The following is a 19,533-nucleotide window of genomic DNA, read 5'->3' on the forward strand; positions in this document are numbered from 1 at the left end:
AAGTTTTGTGTTGTGAAGTTTTCAAGTTTTGGGTAAGGATTCGATGGACTATGGAATAAGGAGTGGCAAGAGCCTAAGCTTGGGGATGCCCGAGGCACCCCAAGGTAATATTCTAGGATAGCCAAGAGCCTAAGCTTGGGGATGCCCCGGAAGGCATCCCCTCTTTCGTCTTCGTTCATCGGTAACTTTACTTGGAGCTATATTTTTATTCACCACATGATATGAGTTTTGCTTGGAGCGTCAATTTATTTTGCTAGGATTTGCTTTCTGTTATTTAGAATAATGTTTTGCATCTTTTATTTCAATAAAAATGGCATTGATAGCCTTTACTATGCCTAGGTTACAAGTATACATGTTGCTGTTTGAAAACAGAAAGTTTACCGCTGTTGCAATAATTCCCTAGAAAAGTCAGAATGTGATAAAATGTTGAAACCTTTTGAATATTAAGCTCTGGTAAATTTACTACAGTGGTAATTTTCTTTCATAATTTTTGGAGCTAGGGAAGTATGGATGTTGCAGCATTCTTTATAGACTATCCTGTTTAGGCAGATTGCTGTTATGTTTGCATTGTTTGCATATGTTTGCTTCTTTAATGATTCTATTTGATGATAGGACTATTAAATATGCAGAGGCATTTAGTATTCAATATTGAATAATAATTTTAGTGATTTGCTACAGTAGAGTATGATAAGGTTTTTGCAATGATTTATGCTAACTTATCTCACGAGTCCTTGTTGAGTTTTGTGTGGATGAAGCTTTTGAGATTTAGGGAGACCGTGATATGAGAGGAATTAAGGAGACACAAAAGCTCAAGCTTGGGGATGCCCAAGGCAGCCCAAGATAATATTTCAAGAAGTCTCAAGCGTCTAAGCTTGGGGATGCCCCGGTTGGCATCCCACCTTTCTTCTTCAACAACTATCGGTCAGTATCGGTTGGTCCTAAGTTTTTGCTTCTTCACATGATGTGTGCTATTCTTAGATGTCATTTTATTTTGCTTTGCTTGATATTTGAATAGAGTAAAAAGATCTGAAATTATTAAATGTTAGAGAGTCTTCACATGGTTGCATAATTATTCAACTACCCATTGATCTTCACTTATATCTTTCGGAGTAGTTTGTCATTTGCTCTAGTGCTTCACTTATATCTTTTAGAGCATGGTGGTAGTTTTATTTTGAAGAAATAGATGAAATCTCATGCTTCACTTATATTATTTTGAGAGTCTTAAATAGCATGGTAATTTGCTTAAAATCCTAATATGCTAGGTATTCAAGAATAATAAAATTCTCTTATGAGTGTGTTGAATACTATGAGAAGTTTGATACTTGATAACTATTTTGAGATATGGAGATGGTGATATTAGAGTCATGCTAGTTGAGTGGTTATGAATTTGAGAAATACTTGTGTTGAAGTTTGTGATTCCCGTAGCATGCACGTATGGTGAACCGTTATGTGATGAAGTCGGAGCATGATTTATTTATTGATTGCCTTCCTTATGAGTGGCGGTCGGGGATGAGCGATGGTCTTTTCCTACCAATCTATCCCCCTAGGAGCATGCGCGTAGTACTTTGTTTCGATAACTAATAGATTTTTGAAATAAGTATGTGAGTTCTTTATGACTAATGTTGAGTCCATGGATTATACGCACTCTCACCCTTCCACCATTGCTAGCCTCTCTAGTACCGCACAACTTTCGCCGGTACCATAAACCCACCATACACCTTCCTCAAAACAGCCACCATACCTACCTATTATGGCATTTCCATAGCCATTCCGAGATATATTGCCATGCAGCTTTCCACCGTTCCGTTTATTATGACACACTCCATCATTGTCATATTGCTTAGCATGATCATGTAGTTGACATTGTATTTGTGGCAAAGCCACCGTTCATAATTCTTTCATACTGTCACTCTTGATTCATTGCATATCCCGGTACACCGCCGGAGGCATTCATATAGAGTCATACTTTGTTCTAGTATCGAGTTGTATCATTGAGTTGTAAATAAATAGAAGTGTGATGATCATCATTCAATAGAGCATTGTCCCAAAAAAAGGCCAAATAAAGAAAGAAATACCAAAAAAAAGAAGAAGGAAGGCCAAATAAAAAAGGGAAGGCCCAAAAAAAAGAAAATAAATAAAAAGGGGCAATGCTACTATCCTTTTTTCCACGCTTGTGCTTCAAAGTAGCACCATGATATAGCGAGTCTCATATATTGTGCTTCAAAGTAGCACCATGTTCTTCATATAGAGAGTCTCATATGTTGTCACTTTCATATACTAGTGGGAATATTTCATTATAGAAATTGGCTTGTATATTCCAATGACGGGCTTCCTCAAAATGCCCTAGGTCTTCGTGAGCATGCAAGTTGGATGCACACCCACTAGTTTCTTTTGTTGAGTTTTCATACATTTATAGCTCTAGTGCATCTGTTGCATGGCAATCCCTACTCACTCACATTGATATCTATTGATGGGCATCTCCATAGCCCATTGATACGCGTAGTTGATGTGAGACTATCTTCTCCCCTTTTGTATTCTCCACAACCACCATTCTATTCCACCTATAGTGCTATATCCATGGCTCACGCTCATGTATTGCGTGAAGATTGAAAAAGTTTGAGAACATCAAAAGTATGAAACAATTTCTTGGCTTGTCATCGGGGTTGTGCATGATTTAAATATTTTGTGTGGTGAAGATGGAGCATAGCCAGACTATATGATTTTGTAGGGATAACTTTCTTTGGCCATGTTATTTTGAGAAGACATAATTGCTTTGCTAGTATGCTTGAAGTATTATTATTTCTATGTCAAAATGAACTTTTGTCTTGAATCTTTCGGATCTGAATATTCATATCACAAGTAAGAATAATTACATTGAAATTATGCCAACTAGCATTCCACATCAAAAATTATCTTTTTATCATTTACCTACTCGAGGACGAGCAGGAATTAAGCTTGGGGATGCTTGATACGTCTCCAACGTATCTATAATTTTTGATTGCTCCATGCTATATTATCTACTGTTTTAGGCAATATTGGGATTTATTATCCACTTTTATATTATTTTTGGGACTAACCTATTAACCGGAGGCCTAGCCCAGATTTGCTGTTTTATGCCTATTTCAGTGTTTTGAAGAAAAGGAATATCAAACGGAGTTGAAACGGAACGAAATCAACTAGAGAAGTTATTTTTGGAAGGAAACACACCTGATGGACTTGGACCCCATGTCAGAAGATACGGGAGCTGCCCAGGAGGGTTGGGGGCGCGCCCACCCCCCTAGGGCACGCCCCTGCCTCGTGGGGCCCTCGTGGCTCCCCTGACGTACCTCCTGCACCCATATATACCTACGTGACCTAAAACTTCCAAAACGGGAATAGATCGGGAGTTCCGCCGCCAGAAGCCTCCGTAGCCACCAAAAACCAATCTACACCCGTTCCGGCACCCTGCCGGAGGGGGCAATCCCTCTCCGGTGGCCATCTTCATCATCCCGGTGCACCCCATGACGAGGAGGGAGTAGTTCTCCCTCGGGGCTGAGGGTATGTACCAGTAGCTATGTGTTTGATCTCTCTCTCTCTCGTGTTCTTGAGATGATACGATCTTGATGTATCGCGAGCTTTGCTATAATCATTGGATCTTATGTTTCTCCTCCCCCTCTTCTCTCTTGTAATGAATTGAGTTTCCCCTTCAGAGTTATCTTATCGGATTGAGTCTTTATAGATTTGAGAACACTTGATGTATGTCTTGGTGATCCACTTGCGGGTTTCATGACATTGGGAACCTATGCATAGGGGTTGGCACACGTTTTCGTCGTGATTCTCCGGTAGAAACTTTGGGGCACTCTTTGAGGTCCTTTGTGTTGGTTGAATAGATGAATCTGAGATTGTGTGATGCATATCATATAATCATGCCCACGGATACTTGAGGTGACATTGGAGTATCTAGGTGACATTAGGGTTTTGGTTGATTTGTATCTTAAGGTGTTATTCTAGTACGATCTCTAGGGCTGTTTGTGACACCTATAGGAATAGCCCAACGGATTGATTGGAAAGAATAACTTTGAGGTGGTTTCGTACCCTACCATAATCTCTTCGTTCGTTCTCCGCTATTAGTGACTTTGGAGTGACTCTTTGTTGCATGTTGAGGGATAGTTTTATGATCCAATTATGTTAGTATTGTTGAGGGAACTTACACTAGCGAAAGTATGAACCCTATGCCTTATTTCCTATCATTGCAATACCGTTTACGCTCACTTTTATCATTCGTTACCTTGCTGTTCTTATAATTTCAGATTACAAATACCTTTATCTACTATCCATATACCACTTGTATCACCATCTCTTCGCCGAACTAGTGCACCTATACAATTTACCATTGTATTGGGTGTGTTGGGGACACAAGAGATTCTTTGTTATTTGGTTGCATGGTTGCTTGAGAGCGACCATCTTCATACTACTCCTCCTACGGATTGATAAACCTTAGGTCATCCACTTGAGGGAACATTGCTACTGTCCTACAAACCTCTACACTCGGAGGCCCAACAATGTCTACAAGGAGAAGGTTGTGTAGTAGACATCACCGGCGGTGGGGAAGAAGATCGCAGGCGGCGAAAGATGGTCTGGAGAGCGGATCCCTACTGTGGTGAACCCTTCCGTTGTTGGAGCAGCTGAGCTGGGTGGAACACAGCGCAACAGGACCAGGAAAAACCACACAAGGTTTTCTTTGACACATATCTGTAACAGAAGTAATTGTGTACGGGCTTGTTTGAATTTGAGGATTCTAACAATCCAGGGATAGGAATTAGACAGGAATAGGATAGGAATGCACGTGCAAAATAGAGAATTTAAAAAGACAGGATTTATGCCAATCTGGGTGTTTGATTCACAAGAATTGGAAGATCACAGGATGCAAAGAAGCAAGGTGAGATTAAGTCAAACCACAAGAAAATGTACGGTTATAATATTATTATGCTACTATCTCTTAGTCTTGTGCTTCATGAATAGGAATTTGAAAAGGAGGACAAGTGGAAATTAAAATTCCTATGGTTTTTCTTTCAAGGAGACACTAAAGGAACAAATCCTACAGTTTTCCTTTACTCCATTTTTGAACCAAACTTTCCAATTCCTATGTTTTTTCTTCACTTTTCCTTTCAAGCATTGGCAATTCTAGTAGGCAGGCTTGAGCAAGGAAATGCCTACACTCAAAAAATGTTTTTGTGCTACTTCTATTAGTTTGGACCCAGGCCACTGCCCTACTAGCTAAACTCCCAGGCCCATCGACTAATGCACAGCTCAAACGCGCAGAGATTAATAATAATGTCGTTCAAGAGAGTCCATCATGGATAGCTAAGTTGCCTGGTACCTCATTGCTTGCCATATAGAAGGAGAAACTAATCGTATTTCACATTACTGCATGTGCTCAGTGGACAATATATATAACATGTAGAGTAAAAAAGAGATGTAACAAGTGTACAACCTCTTTGGCAAAGCCATGTCGATCTCAGCGTGATTGGGTTGGTCGGTGAGGATGATCCAGCTAACTTGGCTGTCGGAGGAGGGGAAGAAGATCTTAGGCATCTAGAGATGGAGCCCAGGGTACTGCTCTGCTGTGATGGAGGGTTTTGTCGTTGTAGCAGCTCCGGTGAGTTGTACAACGCCGAGGCTGAAGCAGGACAAGAGAGACAACGTTAACTTGAGTGGAATTCTAATAGCATCTCCAATAGATGACGTAAAATACATAACCACAAAGTTCTAGATGTAAAATACAACAGCCGCTCATCTCTGAACTTAACTGTCAAAACTAAATTTAACTGTCGAAACTGAACTTAACTATCAAAACTGAATTTTGCTGTCAAAACTTAATTTTACTGTCGAAACTGAATTTTACTGTCGAAACTAAACGCACTAGCTAGTAGCAGAAAAGCAGTAGCAGCAGCAACAGCACGTGCGAGAGCCGGGGCAGCTGGTCGTGTAGCAGCATCAGGTGAGGCTACCCTGAGCTGCCAGCCACCACCGGCCGAACAGCCGCCCCCCGCCGCCCGCGGCCGGCAGTGCGCTGCCCCGCCCACCCCGAAACCACTACCCATCGCCGGTCCACTGCCGCCCCGACCATCCCTCTAGGCCCCCCGTGCCAAGCTTTTTCTTCGGCGATCCCCACGCCACCGCACCACCACCACCGGCGACCACCGCCCCACCCTGATCCCTAAGATAGATACTGGGGGTACCTCTCTGGCGAGCCCCTTTCCCCGCTGCGACTGGTTCTTCCTTAACTCTGGCGAGCCCCCTCACCCCCTGAAAATTGACTGACTTGGAAATCGGAGCAGCATCGCAAGCAAGAGCAGGAGCGAGAGCAACAGCCCGAGGAAGAGCAAGAGCAATAGCAAGAGCAGACCAAGTAGGGGACTGAGAGAAAGAGCAGAGCAGCAGGGCGAGCAAGAGCTAAAGCAGCAGCAGCTCCTACTAATGTGGACGTCGCCGCCGAGGGAGCGACGCCCTGGAGGAAGTGGCCGGTGAAGTTGGGGAATGTAGCAATAATTCAAAATTTTCCTACGTGTCACCAAGATCAATCTAGGAGATGCTAGCAACGAGAGAGAGGGAGTGCATCTTCATACCCTTGAAGATCGCTAAGCGGAAGCGTTACAAGAACGCGGTTGATGGAGTCGTACTCGCGGCGATTCAAATCGCGGAAGATCCGATCTAGCGCCGAACGGACGGCGCCTCCGCGTTCACCACACGTACAGCCCGGGGACGTCTCGTCCTTCTTGATCCAGCAAGGGGAGAGGAGAAGTTGAGGGAGAACTCTAGCAGCACGACGGTATGGTGGCAATGGAGCTCGTGGTTCTCCGGCAGAGCTTCGCTAAGCACTATGGAGGAGGAGGAGGAGTTGGAGGAGGAGAGGGCTGCGCCAGGGAAGGGGTGCGGCTGCCCTCTCTCTCCCTAACTATATATAGGGGGAAGGGGTGGAGGAGGCGCCCTAGGGTTCCCTAGGGGAGGGGCGGCGGTCACAGGGGAAACCCTAGATGGGTTTGGGCGCCCCCACCCCTAGGAAACTTGCCCCCCAAGCCGAGAGGGGTGGCTGCCCTAGGGGAGGCGCCCCCACCTCTCCAAGTTACATGAGATGGGGGTGGGAGGGGCGCTCAGCCCCTTAGTGGGCTGATGTGCCCCCTCTCCTTGGCCCATAAGGCCCCCCAACGCTTGCCGGGGCCTCCAAAACTCCTTTCGGACACGCTGGTCGTCACCCGATACCCCCGGAACAATTCCGGACTCCAATACCCTTCATCCAATATATTGATCTTCACCTCCGGATCATTCCGGAACTCCTCTTTATATCCGGGATCTCATCCGGGACTCCGAACAACCTTCGGTAACCACATACTATCTCTCCGGCCAATAACCAATAGCGGGATCTGGATACCCATATTGGCTCCCACATGTTCCACGATGATCTCATCGGATGAACCACAATGTCGGGGATTCAATCAATCCCGTTGTAACATCCCTAGCCTTGCCATGCACTTGGACTAGCTTGGTTGCTGCATCATGTCTAAATTTCTTTTAAACTTGAAATGGGGATTGTTCAAACCCTAGCACCAGATCAAATCAAATAGGTTCAACCTAAAATAATCCTCAATGAACCCAAAATGCCTTTGGAAATGTTCATGGTTTTTGATAAAGGTGAAAACCTCTGCCAAAAATGATGAGCATATTTCCTGGCCATTTATGGATTTTTGAATTAACTCATATTGTATTTGAATTGGGGCATTTAAATTCTATAAATATTTTAAATGCTCTAATAATTCTGAAAAGTAGTTGAGGCTGTTGGGAATAATCCAGTATGTGCCCACAATTTATTTCAGGATTTTATAAAGTGGTTTAGTATTTTACTAAATCCAAAAAAACAAAGACAGAAAATAGAAACATAAATAAAAGAGAGAGAGAGAAGGACTCACCTGGTCTCACCTGCAGCCCACCTGGCCGGCCCAGTCGGTCAGCCCAGCCACCTGGCCTAGCCCACCTCCTCCTGTCGTCTTCCTCTTGCTAGAGAGACGGGCGCGCGTGGCCGATGCACGCAGGCGCGCCCCGGCCACCTCCTGCTTTGCCGTGTCGATGCCTCCTTCCCCCCAACCCCGCGCCCAGGAGACGTGGACGAGGCCGTGTTGACCCCCCCTTCTTCCCTGGCCATTTTCCCCTCTTCCTCTTCGTTCTTCACCCGAACAGAGAGCCACCGTTGCCGCCGCTCGCTGCCAACGCGCCCACCAAGCTCGCCTGACCTTCCCACCGTATCCCTAGGTTCCGCCGCGGCTCCGCACATCGACGAGAAGAACAAAATAAGCCCGGGAGCCCTTCAATATCGCCATCACCGTCGTCCTCATCCTCGGGAGCCGACCACCGCTGTCGTCGATTCGCCGGCTACGGGACCTCCCCGAGCTCGCCGTCCGCACCAGAAGATTCGCCGTGAGCCCCGCCTACTTTCCCCCCTGTTCCTCCCCTCGCGCTCGAGCTCTAGTAATGCCTGCTGCCACACCCGAGAGCTCCCCGCCGCCGGCCATGTCGCCGTCATGGGCAGGGCCCATTTGAGCTACACCCGAGCACGTCGTTGAGCTCCTGCAGCTCCCGAAGACCCAACCATGTGCCTAGATTGTTTCCCTGTGCATCACAGTGCCATCCCGCGTGGCACGTGAGGCCACCGTTGGATGTGCGGGAGTGAGGGCCTCCTTTCGGTGCCTTCGCTCGCCCAGCCGCTCCTGTAGCGCCGATCCGAGTGGACTCCGCCACCCCGGAAGGTCGCCGACGGCCTAACCCCGGCCATGCCGACGTGGTCTTGTCATTAGCTGCTAATGGCCGCGCTAATCACCCTAGAGCCACTGCCATGTGGGCCCCAGCGCCCATTTAGGTTAGCCTAATATTTTCTGTTTAGATTAGTACTAAGCATGTGGCCCCATGTGTCAGCTTGACTTTGACTTAGTCAACGTTCGCCGGGCCCACCTGTTGGCGACCTAACTAACCCAGGCTCACTGACCAATGGGTCCCACAGGTCAGGTTTGACCTGGCAGACCGCTGTTGACCTACTGACGTGACACCGACGTCATGCTGACGCAGTAAATGTTTTCTGGCGTTTTTATTAATCCAGGAAATTCCAGAAAATAGTTAAAACTTCTAAAAATCATAGAAATTCAACCGTAATTCCAAATGAAAAGATTTATATATGAAAAATGATCAGAAAAATCCAATCTATCCATCTGTATTATTTTCATGCATGTTTGAACAACATAAAGTTGCTGTATGAAACAATTTGAATTAATGGCATTTGAAATGCCTTATGTGGAGTTTGAATTTGAATCTAGTGTTCAAACCAAATCCATTTAAATCGTTGCTAGCTGCATTAGCTCAACTCACAGCATTTTGCCATGTTACATTCATGCATCATATTGTGGCATTGCATTGATTGTGTTCCCTCTTGTTTGCTGGTGGTTGTACCCCCTTAGTAGACGTATGTTCCGACGATGAGTTTGATGACACCGATGAAGAGCTATATCATCTTCAGAAGTGCCAGGCAAGCAAAACCCCCTTGTTCATTCCGATACAATAACACTCACTCACTCCTGCTCTCTTTTACTGCATTAGTACAACACCGTTTCAACTGTTACATGCTGCAGTAGCTGAACCCCTTTCCTCTGCATGACCTGTCATTGCCACAGTAAATAGATGAAACCCACTAGCATGAGTAGGAATTGTTTGAGCCCTGATGTGCCTACTCATTCATGCTTGTTGTCATGCCTGCTACTGCTTAGAGTGGAGTTAGGTCTGATTCATCGGGAATGGATTGGAATGTGGTGAACATGTCCTACCGTTGAGAGCTAAGTGTGTGAACAGGATTTGGTAAAGGTAGCGGTGAGAGGCCATGTAGGAGTACATGGTGGGTTGTCTCATTGCAGCTGTTCTCAGGAACTGAGTTCTGTGTTTGTGATCCATGAACAGTTACTACCACACATTGGGTTCCGGTAACTCGGCCCCTCTCGGCTTATTAATCAACTCGATCTCTGTCCAGGAGTTGCAACTAGTTTCTGGTGTTTGTTGGTAGTGTTAGTAGTCTACCAAGTGGCACCTGGTACAGGTGGGCTTGGGACAGACTAGGCACAGTGGCACGGTGTACCAAGTGGCACCCGGATGGTGGGCTTTGGAACCCTGCTCACATCGTTTGGGGCCGTCAGCGACACCCCGACCGGATCTCCTCGCGGATGGAACCCGAATAGGCGATATACCTGGACTAGAGACTTGTCAGTTAGTCAGGTCGTGGCCGACACCCTCGCCCGACTTCCACTTGAAGGTTGCCGAGGTACATGATGTGTACATGGCGATAAGTGGCGAGAGCGTGTGTGAAGAAGTACACCCCTGCAGGGTTATCATTATCTATTCGAATAGCCGGATTCCTCGGATATGGAAACTTGGACCCCTTGTATAGTTCATAGACAAGTGAAAGTGGATACTCTAAAACTCGCAAGATAAGCGTGAGTACTATGGATGGCGTTCTCGCAGGGAGACGGGAGCGGATCCATAGTGGTGTATTGGTATGGTGAATTTGTGGACTCGTGTACGCCACCTCAAAAGAGTTACTTGCAGTCGTAGTTCAGGTTAGCCACCGAGTTAAAGCTGGCTTGCTGCAGTTAAACTCCACCACCCCCTTTGTTGATACCGATGCATATGTAGTTAGTTCTGATGTAAGTTTTGCTGGGTACATTTGTACTCACGTTTGCTTATTTTATGTTTTGCAGAGAGACTTCAGTCTCGCTAGTAGTTCCACGTGGACTTCGACGTTTAGCTTGTTACCTCAGCTATGATCTTGTATCCTTGGGAGGTTCTTGTAGATAGTCAGGCTTCTCAGCCTTTTTCATTTGTAGATGTCTGTAATCAGACATGTTAAGCTTCCGCATGTGCTTGTTGATTGTATGCTCTGTATGTTGGGTCATGAGACCCATGCTTGTAATATCTCACTCCTCGGAGCCTAATGAATAAATACTCTGAGCCGTAGAGTCTTGTTGTGATGCCATGTTGTATTGCACTTATTGAGCATATTGTGTGTATGATTGAAATGCTTGGTATGTGTGGGATCCGACAACCTAGTTGTTTATCCTTGGTAGCCTCTCTTATGGGGAAATGTAGTCTTGTGATTCCATGAGCCATAGTAGTCTGCTACAGCCCGGTTCACCGGAGTCCTGCTAGCCCAGCACGACTGCTACGGAACATTTGACCGGCCGGCATGTGATTCACTTCGTTCCTTTGTCTGTCCCTTCGGGGAAATGTCACGCGGTGACATTCGGAGTCCTGCCTAGCCTGCTACAGCCCGAGTTCCGGGAGTCATGTTAGCCCAGTGCTACAGCCCGGATTCACACGCTGCTGACCGTCATGCTCGATGCTGATTCATGTATGCATGTCCTCGTAAGTTAGTGCCACTTTGGGTTCACGACTAGTCATGTCGGCCTGGGTTCTCTGTCATATGGATGCTAGCGACACTATCATATACGTGAGCCAAAAGGCGCAAACGGTCCCGGACCATGGTAAGGCGACACCCGTGGGAATACCGTGCGTGAGGCCGCAAAGTGATATGAGGTGTTACCGGCTAGATCGATGTGACTTGGAATCGGGTCCTGACAGCTTTGGTATCAGAGCCTGACTGCCTGTAGGATTACCAAGCCAAACCGGTCGAAGTCGTGTCTATAAATGCTTTAGTTATATAAGGGAATTGATTGTGTATGGGAACGTAAGGCTCTTTTTACTCCTTATCCTCATGACCTTCTAATCTGAGTCAACCTCTTCTTTTCTATGGGGGTTAAGAACTAGGCTTGTCTTCTATCTCTCAGGATGACGTGTTACTAAACCGTAGTTGCCTAGGATTGTTGAGTTTAAGCCTCAGTTCAGTTCCTACTACTTTCTTATGTTCATAGCTGGCCTCAGAACCTTGATATTGCGATGTTGAGTGGTTATGCCACCATTTTTGCAGGATGTCTCAAATCTTTTTGAGCAATTACAGCCGTTATGCTGTCCAAGTCATCTCAGGTTTCTAAACAGTCTGATGCATTTGCAAATGTCTTCATCCCGTTTCCGATGTCCTTTGGGCCAGATTAAGCACACTAATCGGTCTGTTGAGGCACCCCATTGCCTTGACATATATGTTGGAGCTAGTATTATGACCCTAGGCATTCTAGCGAACCACCCACTAATCTAGCAATGCTTTATATCCCCTGTGTGATAATTCTGGCCACCTTTCTTGAAAGCATCCCGTGATGTTATTTAGTATGTAGGTATTCTATTCCTGGGTTTTGAACCCGAGATTCACCCTACTTCATGTTGTTAGTATTTGCTAGTTCCCTTAAGATATTAGTAACCTTGTGATAGTCCTCGAGGTCTGTGGTATTTCCTTCTTCCGAATACCATGAACTTCTTATGGCAGAAGTTCTTTGAACCAAAAGATCACAATAAGAGTGCTCCCGATGAGTTCCCCATGGTATATTGTTACTCTGCCAGTCCTACCTCTCTGTATGGGTTATCCGGAAGAAACCTGTTAAGCTTGGTTCGACATACTAATCTATGCATCCACAACTCAGAAAGTTATACGTTCCTTGAGTTGACCCTCCTCAGCTGTATTCTGACCCTAGTCTATCAATTGATAGTTAGGAATAGTTGTGCATTCGTGTTCATCGATGCCTATTATTCTTGTGGTCCGTCAAGCCATTCTATTCCGGAATGACTAGGAGAAACAAACTCCAGTACCTCATCCATATCCAGGATTGGGTCAAAGTAGTTGTATTCCACAGATCAAAATGCCAATCCACTTTTTGTTCTGTTCTACCCTGGAGTATTACTTCTTTTGTCAAGAATATCATAGGAGTTGCACCACCTCTTACGAATTCTTGATGCAATGATACTTCTCGCTATCATTGTTCATTCTCGGTACCCATGTTATGGCAACCGGAATGCCGACAAGTGAACCGTGGTGTGTGAAATCAATACTCCTAGCTACCATGTTGCTTGGTAGTTAATGGGCGATAATTCCATTCTTAGTGTGTTGGTTATTGAATCATGATTCTAAGGTAGATTGTGCTACCTAGACCATTTTCCTAGTGTACCCTTCAATCTTTGAGCTAGCATTGAATCCCTTGCTTTTCTGATCATGTTGTCTTGCCTTGAAAAGCAAGATTGTTCTCGATCTTAGAGACATATCAGTGGTTCGTGATTTTCCAGATATCTTCTCGGAAGTATTACCAGGTTTTTCCCTGGCTGTTATGTTGAGTTTGTGATCGAGTCGGTTTCTTGCAAACCAGCCATTCTCCAAGAATCTGTGTCGGTTACCCCCCCTGAGCTAGTTGGTTAAGCTAAACAATTACTTGGAGAGTTGGAATATAAAAGCTTGCCAGCTTAGTTCATCTCAAGGGATATATTTGCGTGTGTTGAAGATAGATGATTTGATTAGATGATTTGCGGGTTCTGATTTGATTTGATTTGATTTGATTTGATTTCATTAGAGGAAATGGCCGTAAAGCTAGTAGCACTGTCCACTGCCTCATGCCTAGCTGATAACGACCAATATAAAATGGTCACTACACTTGAGTTTGAATGAATTAGGATGATTAGGCAGCCACCTCAGCAACCTCGCTTATGTGTCACTGTCTAGGTGTCATTTTTGCTTGAGTTTTAATATTCAACAGACAGACGGGGCACACATTGACAGGCGGGACCCATTTGACAGGTGGGGCCGAGCGCTTAATTCGCCCAAAAAAGATGCACGAGGCGGGACTCAAACCCACGACCTCGCGCTTGGTTTGCTCGCATGCTACCGCTGGGCTAGAGAGGGACAGTTGCTCACATCTGGGAGTTTATCTATACATTATATAGAACTACGGCTCTTTCGTATCATTGACAAGTGGGACCTTCCGACTAGGTGGCATCGAACAGAGCAACGATTTGCAACACTGACAGGCGGGACCCATTTGACAGGTGGGCGAGCGAGCGTTTAATTCCCTAAAAAATATGCGCTAGCGGGGACTCGAACCTACAACCTTGCGCTGGGTTCGCTCGTTCGTTACCGCTGGGCTAGAGAGAGGTTGTTGCTAATGTGTGGGTAGTTTTCCATATAGTATATAAAACCATGGCTCTCACGTATCAGTGACAAGTGGGACCTTCCAACCAGGTGGCGGTGGGTGGCATCGAACAGAGCAACACTTAGCATTTTTCTAGGTCTTCTGACCAGGTAGCGGCGGGCGGTGGCGGAAGCAACCAGGTGACCTCGCCCATGGCCTCGCCGCAGGTGACCTCGCCCATGGCCTTGCAGCGGAAGCAACCAGCAGGGGGCGGAGGCGGGGGCGGGGCCAGCAGCGGAGGCGGGGGCGGGGCCGGCAGGGGGCGGAGGCGAGGCAAGGCGTGGAGGCGGGGGCCAGCAGGGGCGTAGGCGACCAACGGTGGTGGGGGCTCGCTGAGCATGGGGGACTCGCCGCCGCCACAAGAACACCTCCCGGTATGCACCCCTCACCTCTTCCCCCCTCTCCTCTCTCCTCACCCGAGCAGTGGGAGATGGATTTCAGTCAGATGTTCTTCAGCATAGATGAATTTTGTTGATGCCCTGTTAGTAGTTAGGAGATAGCTTGCTTGTTTGGTAGATATTGCATAGATGAATTTTCTTGATGTACTGTTAGGAATTGTTCAGCTTGTTTGTTAAGAAAATTCTTCAGGCCTTGTGGTTAGGCAATTAGCATATAAAATTTTCTGGAATTTTTAGCTTCCATTACTTCCATCCATTTTCATTAATTAATGTTGATGCACTTAGATTGATTTGCTAAGTTGCAACAATTTGTTGTCTTTGGCAGATGGACAGAAGCTGGATTAGAGGAGTTAGAAAGTTTTCGAAAGAACATATGAAAGGAGTTGATGATTTCATGGCATTTGTTCGGGCAAATTTTGCCAACGATGCTCACATTCTTTGCCCATGTTGTGAATGCCTCAACCGTCCAAGAATGGCTCAAGGAAGAGTGGAAGATCATCTGCTTCTTAATGGGATGTCCAGCACATATGATAGATGGATATATCATGGAGAACCTTTACACAAACAACCTCAACATTTTGAAGCCGATACAGAGGACCCTCATATGATGGGTGGTGGTGATGTTGGCATTGATTTCATGGAAAAGGTTTTGCGAGATAATGCTGTTTTGGAGGAAGAGGATGGGCATGAAGATGATAGGATTCCTGACCTATTGAAGGATTTGTATGATGCTGAAGATCGTGCTGATGGACAGAAATCGTTGTTTGCTGAGGTGTTAGAGGAGGCGAAGCGCGCAGCTCATGAAGGGGGTAAATTTTCAAGATTTACCTTCACCGTGAAGTTACTCCACATCAAGTCTTTCTACCGGATTAGCAATGCCGCATTCAATGCAATACTCCGTCTTTTAAGCTTGCAATTCCCTAATAGTTGTGTTCCCAGATCTTATGATGAAGCATTGAGCATAATCCGCAGGCTGGGGTTAGGTTATGTGTCAATACATGTGCCCAAATAACCGTGTCTTGTTTCGGAAGGATTTAGCAAAGCATGACAGCTGTCCAAAATGCATTGCATCTAGGTGGAAAGATGCTGATGGGAAGAACTCAATACCGGAGAAGGTACTGAGGCACTTTCCCTTGATACCAAGGCTGCAGCGGATGTTCATCTCAAAGAAATCATCGCGTGAGGTACAGTGGCACAAGCTGAAGCGGCAACCTATGGACAATGAGCTGAGCCATCCAGCGGATGGAGAGGCATGGAAAGAGTTTGACCGTATACATTTAGATTTTGCTGCAGATCCAAGGAACATAAAACTTGGCATTGCCACAGATGGGTTTAATCCGTTTGGGAACATGAGCACGTCTTATAGCATGTGGCCAGTTTTTGTGGTGCCGTAGAACCTACCACCATGGGCATGCATGGATCAGTCCAACTTCATGATGTCATTACTTATCCCGGGTCCAGATTCTCCAGGAAAGGATTTTGATGTCTTTATGGAGCCCCTCGTAGAAGAACTGCTCCAGCTCTGGACTGGTGTACCTACATATGATGCCTTGAGTTCGAAAGAAAAGTTCAATCTACGTGCTGCGATCATATGGTCCATCCATGATTTCCCGGCTCTGCATACTCTGTCTGGGAGGATCACAGCGGGTCATCAGGCTTGTGTCCATTGTGACAAAGACCCTTGCTCAAAGAGAATAAGGAGCAAGATCTGCTATATTGGGCACCGCCACTTTCTTCACCGAAACCATCGCTGGCGAAGAAGCAAAGATTTTAATGGTGAGAATGAAACCCGTGACAAGCCAGCTGAATTCACTAAAGAAGAGCTGGAGCAGCAACTTGAAAAGGTGAAAGATGTGAGACCAGGAAAGCTAGCGAAGAAAAGAAAGCATGAGGATGGTCAATGTTGGGACCATAGGTCTTGTTTGTGGGACATGCCATACTGGGTTGATCTGAAATTAAGGCATAATCTCGATGTAATGCACATTGAGAAAAACATATGCGATAATCTGCTAGGGACGTTTCTGAACATTGAAGGGAAGACAAAGGACACGGTTAGTTCTAGGCTTGATTTGGAGGACATGGGCATAAGAGAAGATTTGCATCTACAGCACAACGAAGATGAAGATTCATTTGAAATTCCACGAGCATGGTATACAATGAATAAAGAACAAAAGCTTGCATTTGTGAATTCCTAAGAGCGGTGAAATTTCCAGATGGTTATGCTGCTAACCTAGCAAAGTGTGTTACTTCTGATGGATTCAAGCTTTCAGTACTGAAAACCCATGATTGTCACATCCTCCTCCAAAGGATTTTACTGGCGGGCCTCTGAGGAATCATGCACAAGGATATATATGAAGTGGTTGCTGAGCTGGGAAATTTCTTTAGAGAACTATGCTGCAAAACCCTCAAGTTAACTGTCCTGGAAAGACTTGAAAAAGAAATCCCAATTATTCTTTGCAAGCTCGAGAAGATTTTCCCTCCAGCTTTCTTCACCGTGATGGTACATTTGGCGGTGCACTTACCCAAAGAGGCAATGCTTAGAGGCCCTATGCAATACGGTTGGATGTACCCAATCGAAAGAAGGCTGCTTACTTGTAAGCGTTATGTGCGAAACACGGCAAGACCTGAAGGTTCTATTGCTGAAGCATATGTCATTGACGAGTGCTTGACTTTTTTCTCTAGATACTTTAGTGATGTGGAAACAAGATGGAACCGGCTGGGCAGAAATAGAGAGCGGTCTGATTCACAAAGTGGTGATGTCTCTGTTTCAACCATGGTGTGAACTTTCTTGGAGCCTCACAATACTTGGAGGCTGGTGATGAGTATGACAAGATGGTTTTGTTTGTGCTGAGCAATTGCGCCGAGGTTCTCCCATATATCGAGTACGTTATATCTTGTGCACTCATTATATATATTTTTGCTTGGGTTGGCACCAGCCTAATGTTTTAATTCACATGTTTTGTTGGCATTGCAGGAAATGCAAGGAAGAGTTAAATCAGGAAGAAAGCAATATCAATGTTGATAAAAGGGTTGCCAAGGGGTTTGCTAAGTGGTTTAAGAATCATGTGAGATCTTTAGCCACATGTTTTATGTTTTCTGTGTTATTCACCCATTGTTAAATACCATTGTTTGCTAAACGGTTTATTTGTGCAGATTGGAAAGTTGCATGAGGAGAAGAAGGTTAGTGATGATCTATTTGCTTTGGCATGCTTACCGGATAAGCGAGTGAGAGTGTATTCAGCATGCATTGCTGACGGTGTCTGGTACCACACCGTTGACCGCGAGGAAAAAAGGAAGACACAGAATAGTGGAATCGTCACTGAGGGGTCACATGATGGTGAGATCATTGACTTCTATGGTCAGTTGAGAAGCATCGTAGAGTTGCAGTACAACTCTAGTGGAGGCATCCATCGCTCAGTTGTCTTATTTCGCTGTGACTGGTTTGACCTTGGTAGCAAGAAGAGGAGAGACTCTTTTGTCAAATATGATGGCCACTTCAAAAGCATCAACACTGCAAGGTGCTGGTATAAGAGTGATCCCTTTATTCTAACAACACAAGCAACAATGGTGTTTTATCTGCCAGACACTCTTTTGCATGGAAAATGGCGAGTTGTGCAAAACTTTCAGCACAGACACTTGTGGAGTGTGACTGAAACTGAAGTGGAAAAGGGCCCCGGTGATGGTGGACTAACATACCAAGATGATGACTCTACGGAAGTTCCGTCGCAAGCTGATGATGACTCTATGGAAGTTCCGATGCAAAGCAGAGTGCGAAGGGACCGGGAACATGTGATCGTTGGTGCTGCAACAGTTGAAGGCATCAAGAAAAGAAGAAAGGTGGTAGAGGATGGACATGAAAGCGAGGATGAGGAAAACCGGACTGATCATACTATGCTGCAATATTGTAGTGATGATGAGGAAAACAGGAGTGGGCATAGAGTTCCTTGTTTTCGTATCGACGACGATGAGTAGCGAATGGACATGAAGGTAAATTTGGTCTCCTTGGTGATCCTTTTAACTCTCTGTAGTTTTCCTTCTTGTGCATATGCATGGTGATCCTGATGTACTACAATTATCTCCAGGTAGCAAAATGCTTGAAGATCCTGATGGCTGTAGTGGTGTGATCCTGATGGCTGTAGTGGTGTGGTCTTATAGCATGGAGCTGATGGCAAAATGAAGTTGTGCTCAGAATGTTGTCAAAATGTTGTCTTGTAATGCAAAAGATTTCAAAATGATCATTTAGATATTGGTGATCATTTAGTTCATGTTTTGGTGATCAAACATAATGTTGTCTAGTAGTTTTTGTGATCATGTAGTAGTTTTTTTGAACTGAAGTGGATGATGTCTGGTTTTGCTTCAACTGAATTTTAACTGAATTTTGCGCTATTTTAACTAAATTTTGCTTCAACTAAACCCATTTCATTGTGAGCAAAAAGATATGTGCCAGCGGGGACTCGAACCCACGACCATACGCTTGTTTCACTATGCTTCTACCACTCGGCTAGGAAGAGGCGGTTGGTTTTGTACTCTATGCCAACCCTTTTGACTATATCAATCTAGTCAAGTATCAAGCACACACCTCACTGACAAGTGGGCCACTCGACCCACTCACTGACAAGTGGGCCATTTTGCTATTGTACCAAAGCTACCAAAAATATGCGCGTGGCCAAAAAATATGCGCGCGGGGGGGCTCGAACCCACGATCGTGCGCTTAGTTCACTTGGTTTCTACCACTGGGCTAGGAAGAGGTTGTTGGTTTTGTACTCTATGCCCACCCTTTTCAATATATCAAACAACTCGTTGACAATTGGGCCCGCTCCTCCTCCTATCCACTCTTATCCCCACTCCCCCTCTCCACTCCTCCTATCCACTCGACCCGCTCCTCCTCTCCGCCGCCACCGGCTTCTTCCTCTCCCACCGCCGCCGCCAGCTTCTTTCTCTCCGTCGCCGAATCTCCGTCACCGTGGGTATGAATCCGCTTCCTCTTCCTCTACCTATCTACT

At 45.5% G+C, this 19,533-nt stretch overlaps 1 protein-coding gene and 1 pseudogene across 1 annotated transcript; both read left to right on the forward strand.

Annotated features, from left to right (window-relative positions):
* The first annotated feature begins 14,855 nt into the window (after positions 1 to 14,855).
* LOC147976384 (uncharacterized) lies at positions 14,856 to 16,725 on the forward strand (annotated as a pseudogene).
* A 637-nt stretch (positions 16,726 to 17,362) lies between these two features.
* Positions 17,363 to 18,502, forward strand: LOC147976385 (uncharacterized). The gene is made up of 3 exons (XM_087519767.1): positions 17,363 to 17,412; positions 17,505 to 17,595; positions 17,684 to 18,502. The coding sequence occupies exons 1-3, from the start codon at positions 17,363 to 17,365 to the stop codon at positions 18,500 to 18,502; spliced, it is 960 nt and encodes a 319-aa protein (XP_087375893.1).
* Positions 18,503 to 19,533: the final 1,031 nt, after the last annotated feature.

Source organism: Triticum urartu, chromosome 4A (genome assembly GCF_056163025.1).
Source record: "Triticum urartu cultivar PI428250 chromosome 4A, HENAU_Tu73, whole genome shotgun sequence".
Lineage (NCBI taxonomy): Eukaryota > Viridiplantae > Streptophyta > Magnoliopsida > Poales > Poaceae > Triticum > Triticum urartu.

Excerpts from the sequence above, each read along its gene's own strand:
- LOC147976385 (XM_087519767.1), top strand. The coding sequence starts at position 17,363 with ATGGTTTTGTTTGTGCTGAGCAATTGCGCCGAGGTTCTCCCATATATC. Across the intron at positions 17,413-17,504 it reads GAGGTTCTCCCATATATCGA|GAAATGCAAGGAAGAGTTAA; the intron begins GTACGTTATATC and ends TTGGCATTGCAG. Across the intron at positions 17,596-17,683 it reads CTAAGTGGTTTAAGAATCAT|ATTGGAAAGTTGCATGAGGA; the intron begins GTGAGATCTTTA and ends TTATTTGTGCAG.